Source organism: Hyla sarda, chromosome 1 (genome assembly GCF_029499605.1).
Source record: "Hyla sarda isolate aHylSar1 chromosome 1, aHylSar1.hap1, whole genome shotgun sequence".
NCBI lineage: Eukaryota > Metazoa > Chordata > Amphibia > Anura > Hylidae > Hyla > Hyla sarda.
In genome coordinates, this window is record NC_079189.1 from 471466240 (window position 1) to 471493071 (window position 26832).

Sequence of the window (26832 nt, forward strand, 5' to 3'; positions counted from 1 at the left end):
TGAGACACAGTAGGCTGCGGTTACCTCACTCCCAATCAATGTTGTATACACTGGCCTTTCTACAGTTACATCTCCCGCAGGAGCTCCTTAAAGCCACAGGGCTTTCTGTCTTTTATTCGGAGAACATGATATCTTTTTGTATGAGTTCACTTTGGGACATGAATTTTTTTGCTCCCCAGGTGTCTCATTTGCTTTGTTATTACTTCATTTTTTTTAGAATGTTTGTGTTGTACATGAACTGATAGGAATTATATAGTCGTCACAAATGATAAAATCCTTTATGTTACTACATGCACCATTCAGATGCCATTAAATAAAGTAAATCAAGTTGAAATAATTTTTCAGAATAGTCATTTCATATGTAAGTTTTTATTTAAATAGGAGAGCTGATGGGTATGTGCTCTGCCCATGGATTTATTTTACCAGAATCTAGTGAGATTCTATTACTGACACTGACTGGAATACACTTTGCTTAATAAAACTACAAAACTACATCCCTTCCTCTTATCCCCTTACACCCTTCCCTTCAATACCCTGGTTGGACTTGATGGACGTATGTCTTTTTTCAACCAGACAAACTATGTAACTATGCTTAAAGGGGTACTCCCACCCTAGACATCTTATCCCCTATCCTAAGGATAGGGGATAAGATGTCTGATCGCGGGGGTCCCGCCGCTGGCAACCCCCACATTATTGCTTGCGGCACCCACCTGTGTTCTCACTCCAGGAACGGAAGTCCGTGACGTCAGGACTCCGCCCTCGTGTGACATCACGCCTGTCCCCTCAATGCAAGTCTACGGCCGTCACACGGGGGCGGAGTCCTGACGTCATGGACTTTCGTTCCCAGAGTCGCGACTCAGACCCTACTGCGGTTTCGGTGCGAACACAGGTGGGTGCAGCAAGCAATAATGCAGGGGGCCCCAGCGGCGGGACCCCCATGATCAGACATCTTATCCCCTATCCTTTGGATAGGAGATAAGATATCTAGGGTGGGAGTACCCCTTTAAGGATGCTGTGTCAGGTTTAGAGTAAACAAAATCACCAAGCAATACCAATGGTGTTTAAAGGGGTCTTCCAGGAAAAAACTTTATTTTTTTTCTTATATCAACTGGCTCCAGAAAGTTAAACAGATTTGTAAATTACTTCTATTAAAAAAATCTTAATCCTTTCAATAATTATCAGCTGCTGAAGTTGAGGTGTTGTTTTCTGTCTTGCAACATTGCTCTCTGCTGACATCTCTGCTTGTCTCGGGAACTGCACAGAGTAGAAGAGGTTTGCTATGGGGATTTGCTTCTAAACTGGGCGGTTCCCGAGACAGGTGTAATCAGAGAGCACTTAGACAGAAAAGAACAACTCCACTTCAGAAGCTCATAAGTACTGAAAGGATTAAGATTTTTTAATAGAAGTAATTTACAAATCTGTTTAATTTTCTGGAGCCAATTGATATATATATATATATATATATAAAACGTTTTTTCCTGGATAACCCCTTTAAGTGTTCTTTGAGGCCTTTCTTTCTGCATATCTGAGGTGATGTGAGATCACAAAATTCACCAATGGGATCTCCTCCTATGACATATCAGACTAGATTTCCCCCTTTAAAATATTGTCAGTCGTATTTTGAACTTACACAATGACAATTTGTAGTCTGTTGCTAAGGAGCAGGCAACAAAATATCATGTTTGCTCATGATGTGAAAACCTGGTGAGATTGACCATTAAAGTATAGCAGTATCTTGGTTTAAGGAATATGTTACATCTGTATCCATATAATTGTAGCATATAATAACAAAAATGCAGCCCTATAGTGTGCATAAATTATCCTCTGTTATCACATCAATTTACCTATTTGTTGTGTAAGGGGCTTCCCGCACTAGATGCATCTCTCTTTCTATATGCTTGTCGTCTTCTTTTCTTTTTGAAAGACATGACATCACCATTAAAAGATCATATTACTAAACAAAGAATGGGTTCCAGTTACAGTAAGTGTTCAGTGAATGCTGACAACTTCACCCTGAAGCGTAGCAGAAGCAGAGAGATGGTAAGATATCTTTACAGAAGCCAGCCGTCTCATCGCACCTAGCCCCTTTGCTATCTCTTTCAAAGGAGCTTTTAAATGTCTTGGGGATATAGTAATGTGAGATGTTGGTTACCTCAACAATGACTGATGGTCAATGTTTACAATTAGGATCCCTATGTAAAAGTTACTTTGGCAAATAATAACCTACCGCTTCTGTTAATGAAATAAAATGGTCCTTCATGGCCTGGTTCCTTAGTGTTGGTTTTAAAGGGGTACTCCGGTGAAAACCTTTTTTCTTTTAAATCAACTGGTGGCAGAAAGTAAAACATATTTGTAAATTACTTCTATTAAAAAATCTTCATCCGTCCTGTACTTATTAGCTGCTGAATACTACAGAGGAAATTCTTTTCTTTTTGGAATGCTCTCTGATGACTTCACGAGCACAGTTCTCTCTGCTGACGTTATAATAATGCTTTATTTATTGTTGTCCTTAGTGGGATTTGAACCCAAGTCCCCAGCACTGCAAGGCAGCAGTGCCAACCACTGAGCCACCATGCTGCCCTTAGCATACATCTGCTATGCATGGTTGCTAAAATGGACAGAGATGTCAGCAGAGAGCACTGTGCTCGTGATGTCATCAGTGTTCCAAAAAGAAAGAAATTTCCTCTGTAGCATTCAGCAGCTAATAAGTACTGGAAGGATTAAGATTTTTTAATAGAAGTAATTTACAAATATGTTTAACTTTCTGCCACCAGTTGATTTAAAAGAGAAAAGGTTTTCACCGTAGTACCCCTTTAAGTGGTTTTAATTGTTGTCAAGGTGTTTCAGTTTTTACAGTAAGAAGTTTGCTTGCTTTCTATTTCCGATACCATAAGTGACAGTACCTTCTATCCTGTGTAAAGAATTTAAAGAATTGGGAACAAGAAAGAGTCATCTCTTATTTTGATAGGCTATAAAAAATATATAAAAGAACACTGGACGTGTCATTTGTCACATTGGAATTTTTTATTTTATGGTAAACTGTAACTTTTGCCAAACTAACTTTGTGTCACAATCCCACTCCCTCTGTCCCTTCTGTGCTTCAGCTCACCTTGGCATCTCCTGCCAATCCTCTCTTGCGACATCCTCCCCACTACCATCATTCTTTTACCTTTACATTCTTACGGATGGTACTCAAACTTTTGAAGGGCTAGTGTGTGCTACAGATCTTTTTCCTACCCCATTGTTCTATAGCCATAGTTTAATTAATGGACCTCTGCAGCATTTTTTATCTTGACAAAAAGGTTAATAAATTCCTGCCTACTGCCCCTTAGATTCTGCTCCTCAGTTTGCCCTACAGCAAATCCAGAGCAATGCAGATTCACATATTTTGTCTCGTAGGCCTCGCAGTTTGCTCAGGCCATGCATTCCAAAGGGCCTATGACTTGGATGCAGAGTTATCCTGACAAAGAACTTGACTTGCCAATATCTATTCTTCCAAATGCTGCAAAATGCATTGTCTTGCATTAGCGCATTTTCTCTTGCTACTTTGGCCTTACTACAACTGTTTTATTAACTGGATGAAAATAAGGATACAAGAAAAATATTGTATAACTTTATGAACTTGTTAGGTACCCAGATTGGCACCCACTTTCCAAAAACGCCATCTTCAACCCTCTGCTACTTCATCTTATGATACACCAATACAACTGAAATGACTCAAGCTCTCAGTGATGGAATGTCAACACAGTTTCAGTACCAATTTCTATAAAGAGCATAACCTGCAGGGTCCCTCTTTAAAGCTTGGAAACCCTTAGTGAATAGGAGTAGCTAAAACCAATTCCGCTACGATATGAGTCATATTTGCTACTCTGGAACCCACTTTGCAGTGCAAAACTTTAAGTTCTGCTGGAAAACTACCTAGTAACAATTCTTAAAATACCTGTGATCCAACTGAGAAAAATCTTTCTATAGCCTCTGTATTTAACTAAATCCTGGCTGAGCTTATTTGTTTTATTACTCCCCATTGTGCCTACAGATTGGGGCTTAACACTTGTTTCTTACTGCTTGTCAGTAATTAATCCTTCACCAATAAAGACCCTGACATCAGTTAAAAGTTAAAGGGATGTTCGAATCTTCCCTTTCAGCTCAAAGCAGAGCCTCCTCTCTATTCCTGTTTTCAGCAGGGAGGGTTATTGCTTTGTGATTGACAATTCAGACACATAGGATTTGCTGGCTTTGTGCACACTACTAACACTTTGTATGACTCCCTGACACAGTACAGCTTGCACACAAGCAGAAGACCCTGTGTGAATGATTATGTTTACTTAATGATAAGGTTCCCTGGCTCTGAAGAGAAAGTATGTGACATCAGCAGCAGCCCATCCATTTCTTCAGGTGATCTGGAGCCTAGGCAACAAGCAGAGAAAGGTAACATGAAAAGGAGGCAAGTTAAAAAAAAAATCTTATTTGAAAAACTAGCGTTCCTTTTTTGCATTCTCTCAGATCAGGGTGTGCAAATGAATCAGAAGCCTTCAGTTGTCCTCCACCTCAAGGTCTTTGAACCATCCAAGGCATTCTTACTGTAAGTTTATTAAGTTAATTAACCATTTCTCTAACCTAGTAGTTCTGGTTCTGACAAAAAAGGGAATAACACCAAGAATTGGACTTCTAAGTAGGAACAGCCTCCCAGCAATTGACTCTTTTGCTTACATTTTGATGCTATACTGCCCCGACCCTTTTAAATTCTAAATCCATCTTCATGAATGTAGATTCTTATTTCAAAGAAGTAGTGGCTATGTTCTAAAAAGGAATAGCAAAGGGAAATTATGTATTGTGGCTTCTTTTCTAAAGTCTTATCTGCTCAAAATAATTTCCAGTGTATTTGCTTGTAAAGTTCTTGCTATAAAATTGGCTTTCTAGCATGACATCTGTTTTAGGTGGCTCAACATCCAGTGACGATCTATACAGATTGCAGCAGTCTGTATATTTCATCCCTGTTAAAAAAACAAATTAAGGCAGATACATTGTCCCATTTCTTTGACTCTACTGACTTCTCCACAATCCACATTTTATTTTTGATCCTAGGCCTTTTATGTAAGATGCTTTAGTCCATATTCACAATATCCCACCGGCAAAATTGCAGTTCCATAGTATCGAAGAAAGGGATTCCTACCACTCAACTGCCCTTAGCAATGGTAGATGAAACGGGTTGTCTGCAATTATAACCTAAGCTGTGCATTCAGAGATAGTTGGAGCACCATTGTTGTATTTGGCTGCAATTTTCTTGACGGTCTTCCTCTCGGTGGCTGTTACTTACGTCCACAGGATTCCTTGTTGCTTGACATTGAAAACCTGAACTGGTCCTGAATGGAATGAAAAGCCAAACTACCAACCTGCTTTTCATTCGATAAAAATGCATGCCCAAAAACAGACTTGTTTATGCACTTACTGAAAACTAGTAGCTAAATATAACAGGTACCTTGGGTGAATATGGCAATCCCTGACCACCATTCTTGTCACCGTCTCACAGTATTTGTATGTGTTTGTGTGCGTGTGTATATATATATATATATATATATATATATATATATATATATACAAGGTAGAACTGCTCACCGCTCCTACGTCTACTGCACGTCCTCGTGCCACGGACACCGGTACCGCTCCCGGTTCAATAGAAACCACAAAAGAAGACATCAGGCACTCAGGGAATAGCAGGTAAAACTTGTAGATGGCTTTATTCAGAACGCAATAGGCATGACAATATCTGACGCATTTCGCACGCTCTGGTGCTCAGTCGTAGATAGACACACATTCAAAAGTACGTGTTAAAATACACATGAGTTTGAACACATGACCACATGAATCTTAATTAAAACAGTTAATTACAAAACATGGAACTGGGAATACCTGTTATATCTGGCGGAGAGTTCACACGTGGGCGCATGTGTTGCGATAGTTTTGGTTCCTCACCAGACTAATTTCTCTCCACAACTTTATCTATGTTTATACAGATATTTATAAAGAAGGTACTTTGAACTTAAACAATTTAAAATTGCAGCTGAAGAACTCCACACTAGATTTGAAGAGAGGGGTTACAGTGAAAAAGTATTAGAAAAAGCCCATAAAATAATTGAGGGATTGGAGCGTAAAGAGTTAGTATCATATGCTAGAAGACAACAAAACAGAAGGGAATCGTACAATGCTGGAGGGAAGGTAGCCAAATATAAAGACAAGAAACCGTTTTTTGTGACACCATATAGTACACAATTCGGACAAATTAAGAGGATTATAAATAGCTATATCCCAGTGTTGGAAATGGATCCAATACTGAAAGATATACATGGCATCTCCATTGTGTCTAAAAGAGGCCCTATTGGTACTAAAGTTTCACCCAGTCTATTCACAAGCCAAAAAGAAAATAAAAGAGATCGGGATTGGCTCAGAAATATAGGAAATCGGAAATGTGGTCATACTAGATGTATCACCTGTGTCCATATGACAAACTCGAACACGATAACATTGTGCACAACAGATAGGACACATAGTATACATCAGTATATGAACTGTAATACTAAATCTATCATATATGTAACCACCTGTACAGCTTGTAATTTGCAGTATGTAGGCTGTTCAGGGAATTCATTAAAAATGAGGTTTAGGAAACACATATCAGATGCCAAAAGCACCTTAACAAGTATTTCCATGCTGTCACGTCATTTTAGAGAGTCCCATTTGGGGGACACCACCAACCTACAAGTATCAGGGGTGGAAAAAGTTACACTAGGATCCAGAGGAGGCGATCTCAGGAGGAAATTATACAATAGGGAAGCCTATTGGATGTTCCACCTGGGAACAAGGCACCCACAAGGATTAAATAAAAGACTTGATCTGATGTTGACGTATGTGTAGATAATGCTCTTGTGAACATAGATATACCAGTAGGAGGGTGTACTTAGTTTATCTATCCTGTGGTTCTGGTGCTTCTCACTTCTGAACTTTTTTCGTCACAAAAGATATGTATATATATATATATATATATATCTGGAGTTTTGTTATTTCATCATAGGAAAGAGTTCACACTTAGAGGTACATGTCATGTGTTTAATAGTCATATAGTGAATAGTTTGTACCACTCCTTAAACTACCAGTTCAAAGTACCTTCTTTATAAATATATGTATAAACATAGATAAAGTTGTGGAGAGAAATTAGTCTGGTGAGGAACCAAAACTATCGCAACACGTGCGCCCGCATGTGAACTCTCCCCTAGATATAACAGGGATTCCCAGTTCCATGTTTTGTAATTTACTGTTTTAATTAAGATTCATGTGGTCATGTGACCAAACTCGTGTATTTTAACACATACTTTTGAATGTGTGTCTATCTACGACTAAGCACCTGAGCGTGCGAAACGCGTCAGATATTGTCCTGCCTATTGCGTTCTGAATAAAGCCCATCTACAAGTTTTACCTGTTATTCCCTGAGTGCCGGACATCTTCTTTTGTGATATATATAATGATTTAAGCATTGTTTATATCATTATTGTGGTTGTATATTTATTAAAAGCCTATAACCGACTAAAGATCTCTATATGAATGCAGTTTACAAATTAATATTGAAATCTAGGTCTCTTATTGGAACAGTACTGGCACACTACACTTTGGAAATGCTACTTCTACTTCTTGTCTGTAACTGTTAATGTTTATTTAGAAGCTTGTATTTACTAGAACCAATAAACAATTATGTTATTTACGGTACCTTTAAGGTGTTGTCAGCAGTAAATACTAAAATGCCTAAAAATATGGAGGCCAAAATTGAGTGCCCAACGGCTGACAATTAGCCGGCCTGTCAGCACCATTTCTCCATCATTTGACTGTGGTTGGCACAAGACCTCGATGAAGACATCTGGGGCCCTGGAGGGAGATTGCGGCTATTTTTCTCCCACCGCTGGACCTCTTTGTACTGCATGATATCTGTCTGTATGTTAGCCAGGCTGGCTTAAAAGCTGGCATTATTTTTTTCCTGTTCTGGACACTTCCTCTTTGCTTTTTTAATGCCACTTCATTAGGTACACAATCCAGCTCACAACTGCAGTCTTTCCTCAAATAAATGCCAAATATAATACAAACTTTTTCTCTAATCCTTCCCTTAACCACTACTTTGTTGGTCAAGCTTTATCTAGCTTTGGAAGCATGGGACATGAAGGAGACACTGCCAGTGTGACCTGCTAGTTCCAGAAAATGCATTAGACAGATTATGCTACTATACTCCTCAGCTGTCACACGGCTACTCAGCTGCTATATGTGTACAAAAACAAAACAAAACTGTCTCCTAATGAGGCATGTTAAAAAATATTAGCAACTGTGCCATGTCACATCTCAGACTGGGCTCTTTAATTCCATATTTTTTTTTATAAGTAATTGTTTTGTTAGCATAGAATGAAATGTGGAAGGTAGGACTGGGCCAGGTGTGCCCTTAGGTGCTGGAAACTTGGCCTTTATGCTGTGTTTATCTGTATAATGCAGAATGATCCCATCAGATGTTATAGTCATCAAAAATAACCAATATGTAGTGATTAATATAACAGTATCTAATAAATGTTTGAACTTGATTTTATGCATAGCTCATTTATAGAGGCATAACCGCATAACTACAAAAAAATACTTTTTCACCGTTCCCTATAGTAGAACTTTATCTTTATTCTGATGGTCCTGCAAGGCAACAACCTTTGATCAGGGTCTTTGATTTTTTTTTTTATTTACACAAAGACAAGTGTAGCATCTCCTGTTGTTGAGCCTTTAATAGTCATCATATACAAAAGTGCTGCTCTTCACTCCGTCCACTTCATCTTCCACGATATGTTTATTTCTGGTTTTACATTAGTGAGAGAATGTTTTCAAGCTTTTTCTCTTCCTCTTAAAACTCATCTTATGGGCCATGAAAATTTCATTTTACCTCTTCCGTTCCAAAAGTATTCCAGACTATGATCTGGTGTTTGGTGACATTGGCTCACTGACCCTGTGATGGATTTTTGGTAGTTTATCACTGAACATACATTCTTCATGTGTTCAAGACTTTAATACATGCCTAAAAGACAAGCTGGAACATGCAAGAGGGCGGCATACAATGCATTTGAAAAGTCCCTTTCACCCTTTTTTACATTTTGTTATGTTGGAAAGATAGCTGACCAAAAACCCAGTGTTTAATATTCAAAGATCCTGTGTGCAAATCGGACAAACTTCCATAAAGTCAACCATTATTGCAGCACTCCCCAATCTGGGCTTTATTAAAGAGTGGACAGAAATAAGCCACTGTTCTCTAAAAAAACACATGAAGGCCCACATGGAGTTTGCAGGGAAAATAAATAAATAAGAAAAACTAGGCACTGTACTGTTGATCACTGGCCTAATACCATGCCTACAGTGAAGCATGGTGGTGGCAGCATTATGTTGTAGGGGTGTTTTTCAGTGGCTGAGATAGGGAGACTGGTCAGGGTTGAGGGAAAGCTGAGTGGTACAAAGTACAGATACAGTCTTAATGAAAACCTAATCCAGTGAGCTCTGGGCTGAAGGTTCACGTTCCAAAAAGACCGTGACCTCATGCACAAAGCCAAGGCAAAGCATGACTGGGTTAGGGGAACTCTGTGAATGTGAGTGGCTCAACCAGAGGCCTACTTGAACCCAGTCATACATCTCTTGAAAGACCTGAAAATGGCTACTGAGTTCTACTGATGGTCCCTATCCATCCTTACCTGACTGAGCTTAAATGGGCACTGTCAGATACAAAAACTTTTGATATGTTGTAAAGCATACAAAACCCATAGATTTTACAATTGCTTTCAATAGAAAATTTTCAGTATTTCATACTGAAAAAGCCAAAGAACTGCCCCCCCCCCCCGCCTGCTTGGACACATACTAGTCCTGCTGTGTCCATGCATCATCACCATGTCATGGACACACTTCCTTGATTGACAGCTGTGAGCGCAGGGATCACAGCTGGAGGAAAAATCCTCCCACTGTCAGCTTGTGTCCCGCTACTGTCAGTGAGGATAAGCTGGGAGTTGTAGTTTTGCTAATGCTAGGGGAGATGTGAGCAGACAGCATACTGAGGGAGGGGGCAGAGACCTGCACAGTGAGGCCACGCCCCCTCCCTTTGAGAGGAATTCAGACTAGTGAGCTAAATTAAAAGTGTAATAAAAAACAAATAAAGGTGCTAGACACATAAAAATTAGATGTACATGGTCAGGATTAGGTACTGAGGGATATATTAAAAAAAGACTGGAGGTAATAGGTGTTTTAAAGTTTCATAAACCTTGTCTATTCTAACCTCCATTTGTTATTGTGATAAGTCTGACCCAATTTTAGACTGTCTAGCCTAAGTTCATACTAAATGTTAGCTATTATTAGTAAACTTGCCCCAGTGTTTTAACTAATTATTCCTTTTAATGTAGACTTTATTTTCATATTCCTATAGATTCTTTGAACAAACTTTCACCTTCTTTCTTAATTTCCTATGTTTTCTAGATACACCTCTGGAGATGTCCGTTTGTGGGATACGCGAACCTCTGGTCTTGCAGAATCTTTTCTTGAAACGTCCCATTCATCTGATGATTCTGGACTAAGCCACCACGTCTCATTTGTGAAAATAAACAAGTCTTTGGCTGTGGCAGCATATGACAATGGTAATATAGATCTGATATCTGCACAATATTACAGTGGTATTCTTTAGGCTTCTTAACCCTTTAAGGACCCAGCCATTTTTCACTGTAGGACCCGGCCATTTTTTGAACATCTGACCACTGTCACTTTAAACATTAATAACTCTGGAATGCTTTTAGTTATCATTCTGATTCCGAGATTGTTTTTTCGTGACATATTCTACTTTAACATAGTGGTAAAATTTTATGGTAACTTGCATCATTTCTTGGTGAAAAATCCCAAAATTTGATGAAAAATTTGAAAATTTAGCATTTTTCTAACTTTGAAGCTCTCTGCTTGTAAGGAAAATGGATATTCCAAATAAAAAAAATTTTGATTCACATATACAATATGTCTACTTTATGTTTGCATCATAAAATTGACGTGTTTTTACTTTTGGAAGACACCAGAGGGCTTCAAAGTTCAGCAGCAATTTTCCAATTTTTCACAAAATTTTCAAACTCACAATTTTTCAGGGACCAGTTCAGGTTTGAAGTGGATTTGAAGGGTGTTCATATTAGAAATACCCCACAAATGACCCCATTATAAAAACTGCACCCCCCAAAGTATTCAAAATGACATTCAGTAAGTGTTTTAACCCTTTAGGTATTTCACAGGAATAGCAGCAAAGTGAAAGAGAAAATTCACAATCTTCATTTTTTACACTCGTATGTTCTTGTAGACCCAATTTTTGAATTTTTACAAGGGGTAAAAGGAGCAAATTTATACTTATGTTTGTAGCCCAATTTCTCTCGAGTAAGCACATACCTCATATGTCTATGTAAATTGTTCGGCGGGCGCAGTAGAGGGCAAAGGAGCGACAAGGGGATTTTGGAGAGTACGTTTTTTCTGAAATAGTTTTTGGGGGGCATGTTGCCTTTAGGAAGCCCCTATGGTACCAGAACAGCAAAAAAAAAACACATGCCATGCCAATTGGAAACTAGACCCCTTGAGGAACGTAACAAGGAATAAAGTGAGCCTTAATACCCCACTGGTGTTTCACGACTTTTGCATATGTAAAAAAAAATAATAATTTTTTTCACTAAAATGTGTGTTTCCCCCCAAATTTCACTTTTTTGCAAGGGTTAATAGCAGAAAAGACCTCCCAAAATTTGTAACCCCATCTCTTCTGAGTATGGAGGTACCCCAAAAGTATACCTGAAGTGCACTACGGGTGAACTACAATGCTCAGAAGGGAAGGAGTCATATTTGGCTTTTTGAGAGCAAATTTTGCTCGGGGGGGCAAGTCGCATTTAGGAAGCCCCTATGGTGCCAGAACAGCAATAAAACCCCACATGGCATACCATTTTGGAATCTAGACCCCTTGAGGAACGTAACAAGGAATAAAGTGAGCCTTAATACCCCACAGGGGTTTCACGACTTTTGCATATGTAAAAAAAAAAAAAAAAAAATTCACTAAAATGTGCGCTTCCCCTCAAATTTCACATTTTTGCAAGGGTTAATAGCAGAAAAGACCCCCCAAAATTTGTAACCCCATCTCTTCTGAGTATGGAAATACCCCATGTGTGGACGTCAAGTGCTCTGCTGGCGCACTACAATGCTCAGAAGAGAAGGAGCGCCATTGAGCTTTTGGGAAAAAAATTGTTTGGAATGGAAGTCAGGGGCCATGTGCGTTTACAAAGCCCCCCGTGGTGCCAGAACAGTGGACCCCCCCCCCCCCCACATGTGACCCTATTTTGGAAACTACACCCCTCACAGAATTTAATAAGGGGTGCAGTGAGTATTTACACCCCACTGGCGTTTGACAGATCTTTGGAACAGTGGGCTGTGCAAATGAAAAATAAAATTTTTCATTTTCACGGACCACTTTTCCAAAAATCTGTCAGACACCTGTGGGGCGTAAATGCTCACTGTACCCCTTATTACATTCCATGAGGGGTGTAGTTTCCAAAATGGGGTCACATGTGGGTATTTATATTTTTGCGTTTATGTAAGAACCGCTGTAAAATCATCCACCCCTGTGCAAATCACCAATTTAGGCCTCAAATGTACATAGTGCACTCTCACTCCTGAGCCATGTTATGCGCCCGCAGAGTATTTTACACCCACATATGGGGTATTTCTATACTCAGGAGAAATTGCGTTACAAATTTTGGGGGTCTTTTTTTCCTTTTAACGCTTGTGAAAATAAAAAGTATAGGTCAACACCAGCATGTTAGTATGAATTTTTTTTTTTTTTTTACACTAACAAGCTGGTGTAGCCCCAACTTTTCATTTTCATAAGGGGTAAAAGGAGAAAAAGCCCCCCAATATTTGTAGTGCAATTTCTCCCGAGTTCGGAGATACCCCATATGTGGCCCTAAACTGTTTCCTTGAAATACGACAGGGCTCCAAAGTGAGAGAGCGCCATGCGCATTTGAGGACTAAATTAGGGATCGCATAGGGGTGGACATAGGGGTATTCTACGCCAGTGATTCCCAAACAGGGTGCCTCCAGCTGTTGCTAAATTCCCAGCATGCCTGGACAGTCAGTGGCTGTCCGGAAATGCTGGGAGTTGTTGTTTTGCAACAGCTGGAGGCTCCGTTTTGGAAACACTGCCATACAATACGATTTTCATTTTTATTGGGGGGGACAGTGTAAGGGGTGTATATGTAGTGTTTTACCCTTTATTATGTGTTAGTGTAGTGTAGTGTTTTTAGGGTACATTCGCACTGGCATGTTACGGTGAGTTTCATGCTAGGAGTTTGAGCTGCAGCGAAAAATTTGCCGCTGCCCAAACTTGAAGCAGGAAACTTACTGTAAGCCTGCCCGTGTGAATGTACCCTGTACGTTCACATGGGGGGGGGGGGGGGGGGGGGCAAACCTCCAGCTGTTTCAAAACTACAACTCCCAGCATGTACTGACAGACCGTGTATGCTGGGAGTTGTACTTTTGCAACAGCTGGAGGCACACTGGTTGGAAAACCTTCAGTTAGGTTCTGTTACCTAACTCAGCATTTTCTAACCAGTGTGCCTCCAGCTGTTGCAAAACTACAACTCCCAGCATGTACTGATCGCCGACGGGCATGCTGGGAGATGTAGTTATGCAATAGCTGGAGGTACGCAACTACAACTCCCAGCATGCTGAGACAGCTGATTGCTGTTAGTACATGCTGGGATTTGCAGTTTTGCAACATCTGGAGGGCTACAGTCTTAGAGAACACTGCAAAGTGATCTCCAAACTGTGGTCCTCCAGCTGTTGCAAAACTACAATTCCCAGCATGCCCTGACAGCAAACAGTTGTTTGGGAATGCTAGGAGTTGTAGTTTTGCAAGATCTGGAGGGCTACAGTTTAGGGACCACTATATAGTGGTCTCAAACTGTAGCCCTCCAGCTGTTGCAAAACTACATATTCCAGCATGCCCAAACAGCTGTCTGGGCATGCTGGGAGTTGTAGTTTTGCAACATCTGGAGGGCTACAGTTAGAGACTACTGTATAATGGTCTCAAACTGTACCCTCCAGATGTTGCTAGGCAACTCACCGGCTTCCGTCGGATCCAGCCGCACGTCATCGCCGCCCGCCGATCTCCGTCGCCCGCAGCCTCCGTCGCCCGCCCGGATCGGTAAGTGGATCTTCGGCGCCAGTCCCCGTCATTTCCCCGTCCTGCCCCGCCTATTGTGGGAGGGCAGTACGGGGAAAACGAAAGTAAACCCCCCCGCCCCCGATCTGCTATTGGTGGTCGCGTCTAGACCACCAATAGCAGGGATAGGAGGTGTGGCAACCCTGCAACCTCACTCCTATCGCTTCAGGGGGATCGTGGGTGTCTTAGACACCCGCGATCCCCCTTACATTCCGGGTCACTATAGACCCGTAATGACCCGGAATCGCGCAAATCGCAAGTGTGAATTCACTTGCGATTTGTCGCGATCGCCGACATGGGGGGTCTAATGACCCCCCTGGGCATTTGCACGGGATGCCTGCTGAATGATTTCAGCAGCCATCCCGCTCCGATCCCCGCCCGGCGGGGACCGGAACTGCCCATGACGTAACTGTACGTCATTGGTCCTTAAGACCCAGGGTGTCGGGACGTACCGTTACGTCATGGGTCCTGAACGGGTTAAAGGGGTACCTTGCCCTTAGACATCTTATCCCCTATCCTCTGGATGTGTGCCCGCTGGGACTCCCCGGGACGGCACCCCAGCATTCTGAACATTTATGTTCAGAACACTGACTTGGCGGCTTCCGTGTTTGTGATGTCAACACAGCTATCACGCCCCTCTATTCTTGTTTATGGGAGGGGGCATGACGCCTGTGGAGCAGAAGTACACAGCCATCACACCCCTACCCATAGACGTGAATGGAGGGGGCATGATAGCTGTGGTCGCTCGTCATCCGGCATAGAGTGGAGTTCGGTCCATGCACCGGTTGACTGGGGTGCCACGCCGGAGTTAAGATGAGAATTCATATTTCCTACCCATTGAACTCAATGGGTAGCAAAATACGGCAAGTGTGACCCTACCCTTACTGTATATCTAAGGCTGCATTCACATAACCATTCTGGAGATCTGTCAGGGTTCCCATTAGGATTTCTGTTATTGTGAATGCAAAGAATAGCACAGTCTTCATTAGTCTTACATCGAAAAAGATACCAGAAACCAACAGACCCCTTTAGAGCCTGTGTACTTTGTCACGGTTCCCTGGTATCTGTTTGAGAACTGATTGTACAAAATTGTCATAGCTCTGAACTGAAGCCATCATGCAATTGTGAACAGAGCCTAACTGAATGGAACCAGAATCCATAAATATTTCACACACACACCCCTCCCTAGTAAACAAAAAGAAATCTCCCTTAGAATAAAGTATAAAAAAATCCACTTGCAGCGGTCTCTCATTGATTTCAGTGGAAGTTTCCGGTGAAATCTGTGTGGAAAAGCCCAATATCATTGGGATTTTTTCATTTTAGCGCTTTTTTTTTCATGGCAAATTCCATGCAAAATAAGTGCCGATTCCACATTTCCTTTGTATGAACATACCCTTAGGGTCAGCTGAACACTGGAAACCTGTTATAGCGCAGTTGTAGGGTTGTCATGAGATGTCATGTCACTGGTTTCTCAGATTAGAAATAAATATCCCAAAAAACTGATTATTAATAAACGCCATAGACCTTTTATATACACTATAGTGTTTGCATATAGTGCACCTGCAAGGTTAGCTCTGTCAGTGAAATGGCTTCAGAAACCTTTTTCATATTCTGCTCATCCTTTACAAGTATCAACTTAAAACTGTTTCATGTGTTTAATACTAAGAGGTTAATTTTATAGCAGGATGAAGGTCTTTTAGTGAAGACAATAAAACAGCTGTGTCTTGCTTTGCGCTATGCACATAAGAACACTCTTTTTACTCTGAGTGGCCGCGTTGGCTGCCATGTCTATTTTTTTCATGTGCATTAGAAAAGCGCACAAGCACAGCACCCATTAAACTCGTTTTCAATTCTTCTGAGGCTTTAGAGCTCGGAGGCTCTGTGGTGCCAGGTATGTGCTGCAGCCAACATTGTCTTGTAATAAATGGCAAAATATTAACCCTGTCGGTGTTTCCAACCGTGACACTTTAATATCATCTTTAATCAAATTGATGTATGTACAATATATATATATATATTTATAAATAAATATATATACAGTGGTCCCTCAAGTTACAATATTAATTGGTTCCAGGACGACCATTGTATGTTGAGACCATAACTCTATGGAAACCTGGTAATTGGTTCTGAAGCCACCAAAATGTCATCCGAAAATAGGAAAAAGGGAGGATTAAAGAAAAATAAGTGGATACCTAATATAGATAAAGAAAGTCCTTACATATAAAAGCAAGAAAGATTTGCGGGGAGCTGTAAATCACGGTCTGTCAGTGTTTCCCAACCAGGGCACCTCCAGCTGTTGCAAAACTACAACTCCCAGAATGCTGGGAGTTGTAGTTTTGCGACAGCTGGAGGCACCCTGGTTGGGAAACAATGGTTTATGTAGAGGACAGGTGCTTCTTCAGGGTCCTATACAGTACACACAGTGCACACAGTGCTCCAAATGGAGCCACCCTTACTTGGTGTCCAAAGGAGCAGCTAACCCTGGCACTTGTAGTTCCTCCCTGTACTGTAGGGGGCGCTACCAGACAGCCAGTCAGTGCATGCACTTCAGTAATGGAGGTGATTTACCAGTAAAATGCCCATTCTGATTAGTCAGTTCCTCCAGTTGTGACACGTTTCACAGATCTGGACTGTCTGTATCATTGTATGTTGAGTCTGGTTTCAAGTTACAGTGGTCCAGAAAAAAACATTGTATGTTGAGGCCATTGTAAGTTGAGGGATCACTGTATATGTACAGTATATCTATATATATATATATATATATTAGGGATCAACCGATTATCGGTATGGCCGATATTATCGGCCGATAATCATGATTTTGGGCATTATCGGTCTCGGCAGTTACCTTGCCGATAATGCCCTGCCCCCCGCACCGCCCCGCTTTAAATCAATGATCTGCAGCGGTGTCGCGGGGGGGGGGGGGGGGGTAAATAGCCGATAACTTATACCGGAATATCGGTATACGTTATCGGCTATAGGCCCTAACCTCCCCCGATTATCGGTATCGGCCCTAAAAAAACGATATCGGTCGATCCCTAATATATGTATGTGTGTGTGTGTGTCTTTTAATGCTCATATTCAGTCCTGAAACATAAAAACAGACATAAGACATAATAAGGGTTATAGTAGTTATAATTAATAAAAAATTGTCTTTTACGCCCTATGACATAGCGGTAGTATATTCAGTTTATTCCTGCAGTGTAGGGGTGGGTTCACACTTCAAAAGGAAAAACTTTACACATTATCGTATGCAAAAAACGGATGCGGCTTTATACCATACAGCAAAATACGTTAACTATTTACTTACATTATAAAAAAAAAGTATTGCAATGTACTTTTTTGCCATAAACAATAGCGTAATGGATTACAGTTTTGTATACAGCAAAATTAAACATACTGTAACGGAAACATTGAATGGAGTCAAGTACGTAGTGTGAACCCAGCCTTACATGGCAACTTAGAATCATTTGTTTTCTGCTAGTTCTGTATAAGCAATAGAGTATGTAACAACTTTAGAGTGTGTTATTTATAGGAAAATATAAATAAATCAGGAATTCCGTTCACATCCCTTTGGAAAATATTTTTCCGGTAGTTTACCTGTGATATAAAGTACACTATGTCGCTGACACTTGTTGTATTTGCTTTTGTATATTTGTTTCTGTATTATTTTGGGAATATGCTTTTCTTCACCCAAGATAATAGCGTTCAGATGTAGTTCATCGCTGCTTCTTTGATTGGGGCTCATAGGGTGGGCAGGAAGCAGGAGGGGGAGGTGGATGGAAGCGTCCATCGTGCCAGGTAATGAGCAGATGCTGCTAATGCAGGGACTGGTAGGGTGATGCCAAGACCCCATCTGCTGCCAGGCTTGGCTCTGTTTGGCTGCTGGCCACATCAGAGGGAACTAAAGCAGCCTGTAGCTTTCATACATCACACCTCATTCCATGTGTCGCAGATTGGATATGAGGGGGACATGGCCCCTTTTAGAACTTTTCTCTGTACGCCGATATGTTACCAGAGTATCGCCACAGGCTTCCAACACTGTATTTGACAGCTCTTGATCGAAGCCGTCCAGTATGTGTGGTGCCGTCTGTATTACAAAGTATCTATAGTGCTGCGTTTCTTGTTGCTATGCCTTTACTAGATTCTAATAACTTCATCGCAGCCAGTACACCTTTACAGAATATGTAAATTTGACAGATGAAATAGTTTATATTGTTTAATGAAAGAAAGAGTTCGTTGGCACCACTACCCCAGGCAATATAGAGGCTTGCCCCCTAGCGCTTAGCACAGCGCACTTGTAATCACTCTACCAGTAACTCTGCAGCCGGTTAACACATTAACCTCTGGGGTTCCAAGTCCATGAGAAACTTAGTCTTCTATAGTAACAATGAATAAGAATGAACAGGACGTGCACATGGACGGGTTCAGGGACGCAGCTTGTCAGACAAAGCTGCGTCCCTGAACTTGTCCGCGTGCACCCCGGACGTATGCACCTAAGAAAATAAAGATTACAGCACTTTACCCCGGTGAGTGATGTCCTGTTCATTCTTATTGATTGTTACTATAGTTTATATTGCACCATTGTGAAATTTCATAACTCATAGCATCATTTGTTGAACAAGCAACACAGGGGCACATAATAAACTTTGCTCCAGACATTTTTGGTTGCTCAAAACATCCTTCATAAGTTATCTGTCACCAATATCTCACCCTTTTTAAAGTTCAATGTTAAGGGGGGAAAAAAATCTTTATGGATCGGGTAGAGATGCCAGCTGCTTCTCCCAAAGGAGAGCAATAATGAAACAGTAAGCAGCGCAAATGGTACCTAATGAGTTTAAGCTGATTTATGCTTGCTTTCAAAAAGTGCTGTTTGATGTCTAGAAAGTGCTACTGCTGTGAAGTAATGTGGACCATCCACACCTCCCCCTCCAACCTAATGGTCTTGGGTGGAAGATTTATAGCAATTGGCCTGGGAGCAACAAACGTAATGGAGGCCATTTGCTTTTATTATTAGCAATGCATATTTAAATTAATCTGCTATTTACCTAAACAATTAGCTGCCTCGTATCGAGAGCACAAAGCCAAAGATGCAATTAGTCCTCCGCCTAAAGATGAGCCCCAAGTCTAAAGGGTCCCCGAGGAGATTTGACGCTTTCAGCAGAACTGCTCCTGGATAACTTCTTCGTAAATTGTAATTGCATTAATTGCTTAAAAGGTAAATAATTGTCTAACTGGTTTCAGAAAAGAGCGAGATCCTATTTAAGCCTCTCCATTCATTAAGTTGGCATGGAATGAGATTCTCACAGTTATGATGCTTTTTAAGTTCTTGTTTGTCACATTTTGAAGGTACAGCTCTAGAAAGGGTGATTTATGTCCTAACTGATGCCTTGTAATAGTGACAGGGAGGGGGGGGGGGGGGGGGCTGGGGAGTATTTGGAACTTGTGTCTGGTTAGGGACTATGATGGAATATGATTTGTGCAAAGATGGTTGACAGGCAACATGGGCCAACAGCTAAATCTAGTGTTTTATGTCCTCTTTTATCAAAATGTTGCTTGCTTTCGTAGGTTCAATAAAATGCTAATGTATCTTCTGTATTCTTTTTTTCAAGAGTCATATTCAGCTTTGATGTCCTTTTAATAGTTACTTAAAATGATACTCAAATGAACATTGATCATATTTTGTGTGCAAATTGATATAAAAGTAAGTTTTGTTGGTAAAATATTACTGTATCCCTGTGTATTTCTAATAATGCATACTACAAAGCCATTTATATACAGATATAAGAAATAAAATTCAGCTATTTTATCATTATTTTTTTTAGAAAAGATTTTTTGACATGATGCTAGTAAATATTCTCTAATGTATTTTAAAGTTGTATATTAAGGAAAAGCAGATTATAACTCTGATATCAGTGAGGCAGTGGAGTCTGCTTTGCTATTATATGTTGTAGGAAGTGGAAACCTCCTACAGCACCAATAAAATTAGGCCAATCCAATGAATATTATCTACCAGGATCTGTTATACAATAATTGTTAAAGGTATTATCTGGGACTTTAATGTCTTTAATACTAGATAGGTGGCAGTCTGACTCTTGGCACTGCAGCCCCATGACTGTTAACCAGACACAGCTTTATACTTTTATTAGCAGCCGTGTCTGGTATTGCAACTCAGTCCTATTTACTTAAATGGGGAGGCACAACTGCTACTAAATGTATGGAACTGTGCCTAGTAAACAATGAACAAGATTCAGCCCATTCAAACAGCTGATTGATGGGGGTGGGGTGAGTCAGACCCCCACAGACCTAATAAAAAAGGCCTATCATAAGGTGGAAAGCTAAGTGGAATGGTATAGCAGTCTTAAAAATGGGGGATTTTCACAATATGTGAATGGCATTAAAGAATCCCATACAAGAAAGAACTGTTAGTATGAATTTGATTTCTACAATAGCCTTGGGCAGGGACGCCATTAGGGGGGTACCCCAGTATGGGTCCCGAGATCCCAAGGGGGCCCAGCCCCGCTGCACCCACCTGTCAGAACTCAGGACCTGCGCACCTCAGCTACAGCAGCACACACAGGTCCTGAGACTGACAGCTGACACAGTGACCAGAGGTCCGGAGGATACAGAGTCTGAACTACATACTGTACAGACAGGATGCTCACTGCTGCCTCAACTGTCTGCCTTCTCCTCACTGGTTCTGGCTCCTCCTGCTGACGGCACACAGGAAGAGAAGCTGCTCAGGGGAAGATCTGCTACACTGGGTAAGAGGAGAACCTGGGCAAAGAGTTGTGCTATGTTAGAGAAAGGGACTGGACAGGGTGGTCTCTTATGTGGAGAGGAGGGGGGTTGAGAGTCTTGCTATATGTGGAGGAGATGGGGGCTGAGAGTCCTGCTATGTGTGTGTGTGGGGGTGGGGGGTTGGAGAGGGCAGACCTGTTATAAGGGGGAGGGGGTGCTGTGGAGTGAAGACCTGCTGTTACGGACCCCTTGCGATCAGACACTTATCCCCAATCCTGTGTATAGGGGATAAGAAGTAAAGTAGCAAAGTAACAGTCATCAGTGTCACTTGCACTAACCTATCTGTACAGACAGGTAGTGCAGGTGACACTAATAACAACGGTACTTACCTTGTTCCATTCTGTGCAGGGGATCGCCGATAATCTTCTCTGGTATCTTCAGCTCCAGGCCTGGCTTGAAGCATAGGCGGAGCTTAGTGACATCACTGTTGCTGTTCTCACCCAGAAGAGAACAGCAGCGTTGACGTCTCAAAGTTCTACCTATGCTCTAAGCCAGGCCCGAAGCTGAAGATAACCGAGAAGATTACCGGAGATCACCTACCCAGAACGGGACAAGGTAAGTGCCGTTGTCATCAGTGTCACCTGAACTACCTGTTTGTACTGACAGGTTAGTGCAGGTGACCCTGATGACAGCTTTCCTTTAAGCTCTGTAGTATAAAGGATTTGGTCAGTAACAGTATAATGGTAATATGTAAGGTGAAATTTCCTCATTGAACTTACAGGCTCTTGTTTTTCTTGCCCTGTGTTTAAATTTTTTTTTATAGATGATGGGAAAGATAGCAGGCATGCCTTGGGGGCGGCCATGAGTGGTTGGGAGGTAAGGGACTCAGGCTTTGAGCTGTGTAAGACGCCCCAAAATTTCTGATGGCGACCCTGGCCTTGGGTCTGGTGTTTCCCCATATACTCAGATCTTCATGTATGAAATTGTGTTCTGAGGAGCATTAAAAAAATGTTTTCAAATCAACTGGTGCCAGAAAGTTAAACAGAATTATAAATTACCGTATATACTCGAGTATAAGCCGAGTTTTTCAGCACGATTTTTCGTGCTGAAAACACCCCCCTCGGCTTATACTCGAGTGAACTCTCCACCCGCAGTGGTCTTCAACCTGCGGACCTCCAGAGGTTTCAAAACTACAACTCCCAGCAAGCCCGGGCAGCCATCGGCTGTCCGGGCTTGCTGGGAGTTGTAGTTTTGAAACCTCCAGAGGTCCGCAGGTTGAAGACCACTGCGGCCTTCGACATCATCCAGCCCCCTCTCACCCCCCTTTAGTTCTGTACAGTACTCACCTCCGCTCGGCGCTGGTCCGGTGCTGCAGGACTGTCCGGAGAGGAGGTCGTCCGGTGGGATAGTGGTTCCGGGCTGCTATCTTCACCGGGGAGGCCTCTTCTAAGCGCTTCGGGCCCGGCCTCAGAATAGTCACGTTGCCTTGACAACGACGCAGAGGTGCATTCATTGCCAACGTACTTCTGCGTCATTGTCAAGGCAACGCCTCTATTCCGGGCCGGAAGCGTGGAGAAGAGGCGCCCCCGGTGAAGATAGCAGCCCGGAACCACTATCCCACCGGACCACCTCCTCTCCGGACAGCCCTGCAGGACCGGACCAGCGCCGAGCGGAGGTGAGTACTCAGAACTAAAGGGGGTGAGAGGGGGCTGGATGATGTTGAAGGCCGCAGTGGTCTTCAACCTGCGGACCTCCGGAGGTTTCAAAACTACAACTCCCAGCAAGCCCGGACAGCCGATGGTTGCCCGGGCTTGCTGGGAGTTGTAGTTTTGAAACCTCTGGAGGTCCGCAGGTTGAAGACCACTGAGGGCGGATGATGAGAAGAGGATGATGAAGGGGGGGGGGTGTGGGATGATGACAAGAGGATGATGAAGGGGGGGGTGTGGGATGATGAAGGGGGGTGTGTGGGATGATTACAAGGGGATGATGAAGGGGGGTGGGGATGATGACAAGGGGATGATGAAGGGGAGATGTGTGGGATGATGACAAGGGGATGATGAAGGGGGGATGTGTGGGATGATGACAAGGGGATGATGAAGGGGGGATGTGTGGGATGATGACAAGGGGATGATGAAGGGGGGATGTGTGGGATGATGACAAGGGGATGATGACAGGTGATGATGATGAGGGTCTGGATGATGACAGGCGGTGATGATGATGAGGATGTTAATGACGGGTCTGGATGATGACAGGGGGGGATGATGTATTTCCCACCCTAGGCTTATACTCGAGTCAATAACTTTTCCTGGGATTTTGGGTTGAAATTAGGGGTCTCGGCTTATACTCGGGTCGGCTTATACTCGAGTATATACGGTACTTCTATTTAAAAATCTTAATCTTTCCAGTACTTATCAGCTGCTATATGCTCCAGAGGGAGTTGTGTAGTTCTTTCTAGTTTGACCACAGTGCTCTCTGCTGCCACCTCTGTCTGTGTCAATAACTGTCCAGACCAGGAGAGGTCTCCTATGGGGATTTGCTTCTACTCTGGACAATTCCTGACACGGACAGAGGTGCCAGCAGAGAGCACTGTGGTCAGACTGGACAGAACTACACAACTTAGTATACAGCAGCTGATAAGTACTGGAAGAATTAATATTGTTTTTTACTTAAAAGTCTTCTAGATCTGTATAACTTTCTGGCACCAGTTGATTTGAAAACATTTGTTTTCCAACGGAGTACCCCTTTAAATAAGATCAGAAGTTGACATATGGTTCCTGATCTATACAAATACTGATTGCTCTGTCCCAAAAATAGACCATCACTTTTTAAGTTCTAGATAACCTCTTCAATATGCAACATGTTTCAAGATCCCTGTTTGCAGTTTCTTGTTACAAACTTTTGTTGTGTACCTCCAGTGAATACAAATCTGTCCTGTCATGATATACTGTTACTATGGTCAGCTGTGTACTTGGGTTGACAACACATGGTCAGGCCATACATTAAAGGAGATAAGATGCCTGGTAGCGGGTATCCCACTGCTTGGGGGGGATCTCCCGCAGCACCTGGCGTTCTAAACAAACGCCAGGTCTCTACAGCAATGATTGTGACTTCACGGCCAAGCCCCCTAGTGATGCCACAATCCCTCCATTTATGTCTATGGAAGGGGGCGTGTCACAGACACGTCCCCTCCTATAGGCATGAATGGAGGGGGCATGGTGTGATGTCAAGAGGGGGCGTGGTTCTGACATCACAATCACGGTTCTGGCTCCGAGCATTCTGAACAAAATGTTCAGAAAGCTGGAGCATTGGAGTACCCCTTTAAAATCTCTTTGAGAAACTATTCAAAAATGCCCCAAAAAAGGGGTCTTTTAGATAAGTGGTCTTCTCAAAGAATGCATAGTAAATGTTGAACTAAAAACCTGTCCCAGAAAATCTGGTCTGGGTAAGGGGGTGGTCTTTTGGAGAGGCTTCACTGTATTTTTATTCAGGAAATTAAAGAATAATTGCAGGCAGAGATCTTTAAATTATTGAGGACTAATGTTTTTGTATGTTTTGTATGTTTTTGTATATTGTGCTCAGGCAGGTGGTAAAAAGAAAAATTCTTGCTCCCTCTCCATCGCTGCTTTTCTCATGTATGGATGGTAAAAAAATTAATTATATATTTTTTTTATAAAATAAGGAGAATAAATAAATGAGAAATCTGGTAAGAATTAGACTTTATCAGAAGAATTGTGCTTTGTCTTTGGTGCAATAACAAGGGTTTTGTCACTGCTGTGCAGGTACCATTGATATTTGGAGCCTTCTGGTTGGACGGGAACCTATCCATCATTATCAACACAACCAAAAGATCCAAGCACTCGCACTGTGCCCAGACACGGCTGCTATAGCAACAGCATCTAGTTTCCAAATCCGAGTAGAGAGTCCTGATGACCGAGGCTACTGGAGAACTAGCTGCAATTTCCAGACCCAGAAACTGGTACGTTACTTTTTATTGTAAAATCTGTGTCATTAAAGTTCTTTCTCTGCACATTAATCCAGTTATGATCGGTGTACTTGTTCTAGAAAGTTCTGTACGTAAACCCTATTAAAGCAACACGTTTGTAAGTAAAGATGTAACCCATTTGTCAGAAGAGGGTAGGGTCACATGTGCTGTACTTTGCTGCTGCATATTTTCCTATCTATTGAAGTCAATGGGTAACAAAATACGATGCTGATATTGCTACCCAATGACACCAATGGATAGGAAAATGTGCAGCAGCAATTACACAGCAAGATACAGAACGGTCAAGAGTAGGAAGAGGTTTGCTATGGGGATTTGCTCCTGCTCTTGACAGTTCCTGAGACAGACAGAGGTGTCAGCAGAGAGCACTGTGGTCAGCTAGAAAGGAAATTCCAAAAGAAAAGAACTTCTGGTGGCACATACAGCATCTGGTAATTACTGGAAGAATTAAGATTTTTAAATTGAAGTAATTTACAAATCTATTCAAAACACAAAAGGGGGTGTGCAGCTCACAATTAACTAGCCGAGGTAAGGAGGTTGCACACCTACACCTGGTGTTAGGGATTTAAAATGTTATTTTCAAACAGTAACCAACCCCTCAAGACTAGTATCAGTTACCTGATACATAGAGGAATAGTTGTAATAATGAAAAACTAGATTGTGCTTCAATTATAAGACACAAATTAAAAATATTTATTTAAAATATATAATAATGCAATTTGACCTCTTAGCACTGGGCCCTTGTGCCGAGGAAAACATGTACTTATGACATATAATATATTAAGAACATACACCCATATCTAGTATTGATAAAAATAGCAAATTGATATCACTTTCGGTAATCCGGCAACTGGTAGTCCAGAAGTAAAGTCCCGTATATATTATGGGATTCCAATATACTGGATGTAAGAGAAATGGTATAGTTACCAGCCTGATGAAAGTCCCAACATATCGTCACCTGAGGATAGATGGTGAGGTCCATAGGTCTTGGATGGTAAAGACGCTGGCATGCGTCAACGCAGCGGTCTGCCTGCCACAGACCGGATTGAATAGAAGCCGCTCCCAAGATCTTTTGCTATGGATGGCAACTAGCGCTGCATTATTACGGACCTCTTGGTATCCTGATGGCGTGTGACGTCACAGGTGCTCGGCAAAGCTGCCTGGAAGTTGGACTCGAATTACACTGCTGGTTTAGCACAGGATCAGCAAGGCTGGATCGGGATCTTCAGGTAGACATAAATTAGTTAAGTATCGGTGGTGTACAAGTAGCTTATATACACCTAGACGCGTTTCAGGGCTCTTATAAATCAAACACGGCCCTTTCCTCAGTAGGCATGTAACATACTATGACATTCTATACAGAACTCAGATTACCATAATAGTAATTTAAGATCATGGGGGAATTTATCATTGTGGGTAGACTCACTTTTTGTTTGTACTTTGGCACATTTGTGGCGCATTTGAAGCACATCTGTCCCATTTTGCGACTTTTTTTGCACCTTTTCTTGATCTGCAACTTTATAAAAATGCTCAACTTGTGGACTTTTTAGTTTGGACCTTATACAGTGGACTAGGATTTATAATTAGCGACAATTGTAACAAGGAGCAAAAAGATTGCACAGGCAAAGTTAATATTAATTGTAATATGGCTATAATTCTAACTACACTGCTCAAAAAAATAAAGGGAACACCTAAACCACACAATGTAACTCCAAATCAATGACACTTCTGTGAAATGACACTGTCCACTCAGGAAGCAACACTGATTGACAATCAATTTCACATGCTGTTGTGCAAATGGAACAGACGACAGGTG

At 41.8% G+C, this 26832-nt stretch overlaps 1 protein-coding gene across 2 annotated transcripts in view; it reads left to right on the forward strand.

The window, feature by feature from the left end:
• Positions 1 to 26832, forward strand: part of FBXW8 (F-box and WD repeat domain containing 8) — a 144056-nt gene that overhangs the window by 77616 nt on the left and 39608 nt on the right. For both annotated transcript variants that reach the window (XM_056536853.1, XM_056536843.1), the window contains exons 5-6: positions 10525 to 10682; positions 24796 to 24992. In XM_056536853.1, the coding sequence (XP_056392828.1) occupies positions 10525 to 10682; positions 24796 to 24992 (355 nt within the window). The remainder of the gene's footprint in view (positions 1 to 10524; positions 10683 to 24795; positions 24993 to 26832) is intronic.